Genomic DNA, 6,000 nt, shown 5'->3' with positions numbered 1-6,000 from the left:
CCTCACACATTTCCTTTCCACTAGCCCTTAGCAGGATGACCTGAGTCAATAAATCACAACCTAGGAAGCAGAAGCATTAATGGAAGGAGGAACATGAACTTGCCATCCCTCTTCAGTCTGTAACCAGAAGAACAAAAGCTTCTGGAAAGGAAGTAACGAAACTTCACGCCTCTGGAGGACCATTACTGACAATCCTCAAAGCACTTGCTGGACAATATAAAACTAAGTGCTTATTCGAACAATTATATAATTACCTTGCTTCTTAACTTTAGTTTAGTTTTAGTGATATTGCAAAATTGTCCCATAAAATAGGTAATTATTCACCCTAAGGAGTGTTTTATAAACAAAATGCAGCTTAAAAAGCAAATCTGAGCCCTAATCGGTTTGGCTCAGTGGATAGAGCGTCAGCCTGAGGACTCAAGGGTCCCAGGTTCAATTCCGGTCAAAGGCATGTACCTTGGTTGCGGGCACATCCCCAGTAGGGGATGTGCAGGAGGCAGCTGATCGATGTTTCTCTCTCATCGATGTTTCTAACTCTCTATCCCGCTCCCTTCCTCTCTGTAAAAAAATCAATAAAATATAATTTTTAAAAAAAGCAAATCTGAACGTTGCTTAATATCTTAAACTCATCAAAGGATATTAGAGCTAGGAGGGCTCCTTAAAAGGTCCATCACACAATCCACTTCACAAAAGGGAATGCTAAGGGTTGAAAAGTAAACGTAATTGCCCAATAACACACAGCTAGCACTTGCAGAGGGACTAGAGCCAGAATCTCTTGACTTCAAATCTAAGGTTCATACTTTAATCAAAAATATCTCTTCCTACCAACTTCTGATTTAGAAATTTCCGTTATCAAGAGCAATATATATTTGTTTTAGAATTTTTAGTACATTTCCTCCTAAAATCTGTACCACAGAAACATTTTACAAGATAGTTTGCCAGTTACTTGCACACACTTTTTTTAGTATGAGACGTCAATGGGAAAACATTTTCTCAAACATGTGAGTCACTGCCACAACAAATATTCGCTAGATTAGCTACAGTTTATATAAAATAGTTAAATAATTTTAGAGGTAACAGCCTATTCTGTTAGACTATTATTTTATCCTGTATATTGTAATGCTATTTAATCTCTTACCAGAGACATCAGCTATCCCATCCATTAATTCCTTTAGATTGTGTACAACTGACAGAATCAAAATCTATAGCCACCTCTACTTCTGAAATAGTGTCCATGAATACAGTTAAATAATTCAAATATTTGAAATTGCAGGGAGAAAAAAAAAGTTTTTAAACAAAAATTGAATTTGATGGAGACATATTTTTAACAAAAAGCATCTGTCGCTACAAAAATAACAATTTTTAAAATGAATCTAGGGGAAAATATTTATCACACAAAGAGTCTACACCAAATGGTCATCTAATGATCATAACCAAAAGTAAAACAAGCTCAATGTTACTCTACAAGGCAAGAGCTCAGAGGTAAAGAAACAGTATTTCTATAATAAAATATTATAGAAAAAAAGTAAAGTTGTCTTTTAGCATCAAAAGTTTCAGTTAACATACACACACACAAAAAAAACTGAGAAGGCATAAAGTGTAATGGAAACAACAGATTAAGGTAAATATTACATGAATGTCCCATAAAAAGTATATTTCAGAATATAAAAGGCCTTACAAAGAACTCAAAGAAGATGTTGTTGTCGACGTACTGGTACTCAAAGAAGACATTACCCGACTTCTTAAGGTGCACAGCATAGATCAAAGACACGGTGCAGTCATCACGATTTGACTCTATGTAATTTCCACGAGGGACCCAAGAAGAGCTGTGGAAACAAAACCAAGGGGCAGCTTACATCCGCATTCAGAAACCTCCTATGTGACTCAGATTCAAAAGTCGTTCCTTCAGCAAGGCACAGCAGAGAAGACCAGAGCTTTTCTGGAATTCAACAGCCAACACCATTACTGGGAAAAGAGTCATTGCTTATGGCACACAATTCCCTAAATCTTGGTAAGATCAATTTGCTATGAAACTGCTATTTTTCATCAAAACTTTGATCACTAAAGAGACAATCACTAATTCTACTAGTTTGGGGTAGAATTATTCCCTCAAACAACATCTGAAATTTTATTTATTAACAAATACACATGGCAGGAGGTGAGAAGATTCCTTGATATGAGAGAAGAAATAGTCCTAGAAAAAGCCCATTTAAAATGAATCTAAATAAAATAGAGATTGCAGTTTCATAGTATATAATGAGGTAAAAGTCTGGAATTTTTATCTAAAAAAAAAAAATAAAAACTTAAGAAAATATACTGGTAAACAGAATTTGGGTTGTCAATCTAACCATAAGTTAATTCTTAGAATCAATGAGTCGTGTGTCAAGTTTTGGGGCAAAAAAACAATTCCAACTGAACTGTACAACAGATAACAAAACTTAACATTCTTCTCTTCAGGTTTAACTTTTTATCTAGATAAGAGTGAGATTTTTAAATTCTTTTCTTTTTTCTAACAGAAATAAATTCTGAACAAAAGACTGAGACTTCCACATCCCAACATGACTAACTGGTACTGGATCTGCCCTTTCTCTTTAACCATCTATTAAACTAAACAGAATGCAGGAGCCATTTCGAGCCTTGACAATAGGCAGTGCAGGACTGGGATGCCTGAGAGCAGCAAAACACATGCGGTAAAGCCCAAATTGACCTTGGCCTCATTCCTTAGGACACTTCGCAAATGATGACACCAGGAGGTGGCACCCAAGCAAAGCATGGTGGTCTCACTGAGCTGAGGAGCAGAGACAAGTGCTCGGGGGCAGCTGAAAAAGCTGGAATTTATACACCTGAGAATCAGAGAAAATAGGGGCTCTAGTAACCCATATGGAGTTTCTCTGTAAGTCCTGAGCTTGGGGCTCGCAGCCAATGCAAAGCTGAGACATAATCAGAGAGGTCACTTTAATGGAAGTCACTGGAGCTGCAAACCAGCCAGGAAGGAAGAAACTTGATACACTTATTGGCCATCCACTTAAGATTCCAGAATTTGCTACATCTTATAGAGGCCATGCCCTACAGCAGGTGTCAGCAAACTTTTTCATAAAGGGCCAGGGAATAAATATTTGTGGCTTGTGGACAATTTGGCCTCTCTGGCAATACTTAATTAACTCTGCCACTGTAGCTCCAAAGCAGCTAGAGACAATGCATAAGCAAATGAGTGCCTCTGTGTTCCAATACAACCTTATCTGCAAAAACAGAGGGAGGGCTCACCGGCTGTACTTTGCTAACTCCTGCCCTAGAGCAAAGGCCATGACCTAGAACTAAGTGTGAAATAAATACAGAGCCATCAAAAAATAAAATAAAATCAGACCTAATGAGATCAAGGTGCTCTTCCAGTAGATAAATTGCCTGCCAGAACAAAATTCAACACCTTTTAAATGAAAAAATAATACTAATCTGCTTTTCCTATATCTTAATATTCACAATGCTCAGGATAAAATAAAATTTACTAGGCAGGCAAAGAAATGAGAAAAGATGATCCTTAACTGAGAAAAAAGAGAGTCCAAAGAAATAGGTGAGTAATTGAGACAGCTCTTACAAATATAATCAACATTAAATAAAATATAAACACAATGAGTGAATCCCATGTCCACAAAATATTCTTCAAAAATGATGCTAAAATAAAGATTTCAGGTAAACAAAAGCTGAGAGAATTTTTGAGCAGCGGATTTGCAAAAATAATAAAGGAAATATTATAGGCTGAGAAAATAATACTAGATAAACATCCAGATCTATATAAAACATCCAGGGAAGGTAGGAGGGGAAGCGAGGGAGCATATCTTTTAGCATAGCTAAATAAGTCCCAGCATCTTTAGCTCATGGTAAAATGTGTGAGTTTCTGAAAACCCACTCTTGTCAGAAGTTAGTCAGAGGACTAATGTTTAATAACATGGCCATGTGAAAAGAAATGTCACATAGTCAATACAAGGGAATGGAAGTGGGTACAGACCACAGATAAACATTTTGGTGTTGTTGTTTTTTTATCAAGACAATTTCAAAGTCCTCCAGTGGTGTCACAGGCAAAGCTAATAATTTCCTATAAGAGGCAGAAATTAAGCAAATGAGCTTTCCACTTCACATATTTAACCCACTCTCTATTAGAAAATAATCAAGTGCCTAAATGAAGGCTACACATTCTTTCAGAGAAAGAGAAAAAAAATCTGAAATTATCTATTAAAAATTAGAGAAGCATTTTTAGAAATACACTGGCTTGAGTGTAGTTATAAATATATTGGAAAATTAATTTGTTTTTCTAATAGCGTTATCACATTTTTGCATATGGTATCTATTCTGTCCTGAGAACAATTATTTTAACTCTGCCACTGTAGCTTCATAAAACTGAGCTACATTATTTGTAATGACTAGCCAAAAAAAATATGTTTATTTGTAATTAGTTTATCTATAATCCCAATCAATACCAAGATTATCCTCAACTTCTTTCTGGAAAAGAGCAACTACATCATTCTCAATGGTTCAATCAAAATCCTAAGGGTCCTTTGGGTTCTTACTTGTTACAGCCATCAGGCCTGGTGTCAGAAGGGCCAAGCACAGTGTCCATGAAAGTTGCAACGTTGGAAAATCCTGCTGGCAATTCATCCCATTCATCAAATTTGATGCCACTGCCCAAGGAGTAGGTGCCTTCACCACACTTACTGCATACCTGGTTCTTCATCTCTAGATACTCTCCAGAAGCACAGGAGAAAGCTGGAAGACAGAGGACGCATAGCCCATTAGTCACCAGACACCCCCATCAATTCCCTCCCCTTCACACTGTCACCAGAATTGTTTTTATAAAGTTCTGATCGCCGAAACCGGTTTGGCTCAGTGGATAGAGCGTCGGCCTGCGGACTGAAGGGTCCCGAGTTCGATTCCGGTCAAGGGCATGTACCTGGGTTGCGGGCACATCCCCAGTGGGAGATGTGCAGGAGGCAGCTGGTCGATGTCTCTCTCATCGATGTTTCTAACTCTCTATCTCTCTCCCTTCCTCTCTGTAAAAAATCAATAAAATATATTTTAAAAAAAATAAATAAATAAAGTTCTGATCATGGCACACCCTAATTAAAGCTTTCCAAAGTCTCCCTTATCTCTACTGACACTTCACAATCTGGCCCCAACCTGTTTACCAGCCTCAGCCCTTGCCCCACCCTTTTCCAACCATAACAGAATTCACATCATTACAAAAATATTTCATCTTCTTTTTTGCTGCTGTGGTTTTCCTTCTCCAGAGATGCTGACCAACCCATCTACCCTATTTGGAAAATTCCCATTTCTAACTCAAAAACAACCCTGCTCATAACAGACCTCCCCGCTCCCACCAGGCAGTCAGTTTTGCCTCCCTCTGTGCTCTTATCATACTCTTCTCATAATACATCTATTAAAAAGCAATATATAGGGTGTCCCAAAAGAATGTATATACACACACTTTGAATAATTATAAAGGCAGTGTTTATTAAAATTCATTTTCAAAATTGAGCTATTAGCTGTTAAAGTGTGTATACATTTTTTGGGATACCCTGTGTATATATATATATATGGGAGTCCCAAAAAATGTATACATACTTTGAATGATTATAAAGTCAGTATTTATTAACATACAGTTCTCTCACATATTATGGAGAGAGAGACACACACACAGAGATTAAACACAGACAAATAGACACAGAAATAGATATAGATACTAATACCACTTATTAGTTGATGTGAAGCTTTGAAACAAGGATCATTATTTTTGGGTTCCTAATTGTAGCTATCAAATACTAAGTCCAAACAAAAGGTTGATGGAATGAATGGGAATCTGACATAAAGGGGATGCTGATGGCAGTACTTCATGTGCAATAGCTAAACAAGTATCTCCACTCTGGAACCATGAGCCGTCTTTTTCAATATTCATAACTATAACCTAGTCATTTCCACAACCTACGTCTCATTACTGATGTCAAGTTCTCT

At 37.0% G+C, this 6,000-nt stretch overlaps 1 protein-coding gene across 1 annotated transcript in view; it reads right to left on the bottom strand.

Moving 5' to 3' along the window:
- The window catches only part of LOC102422167 (UPF0577 protein KIAA1324-like), a 49,296-nt gene extending 44,546 nt beyond the window's left edge, over window positions 1-4,750 (bottom strand). Inside the window, exons 1-2 of the mRNA XM_023753810.1 lie at window positions 4,563-4,750; window positions 1,679-1,826 (exon numbers count right to left, since the gene is read on the bottom strand). Of these exons, the coding sequence (XP_023609578.1) occupies window positions 1,679-1,826; window positions 4,563-4,726 (312 nt within the window). The 5' untranslated portion in view covers window positions 4,727-4,750. The remainder of the gene's footprint in view (window positions 1-1,678; window positions 1,827-4,562) is intronic.
- Between the last annotated feature and the right edge of the window lie 1,250 nt (window positions 4,751-6,000).

The sequence above is a fragment of the Myotis lucifugus genome, unplaced genomic scaffold, assembly GCF_000147115.1.
Source record: "Myotis lucifugus unplaced genomic scaffold, Myoluc2.0 scaffold_51, whole genome shotgun sequence".
Classification (NCBI taxonomy): domain Eukaryota; kingdom Metazoa; phylum Chordata; class Mammalia; order Chiroptera; family Vespertilionidae; genus Myotis; species Myotis lucifugus.
Note: the sequence above shows the minus strand (reverse complement) of the source record. Positions and strands in the feature narration are given on the sequence as shown.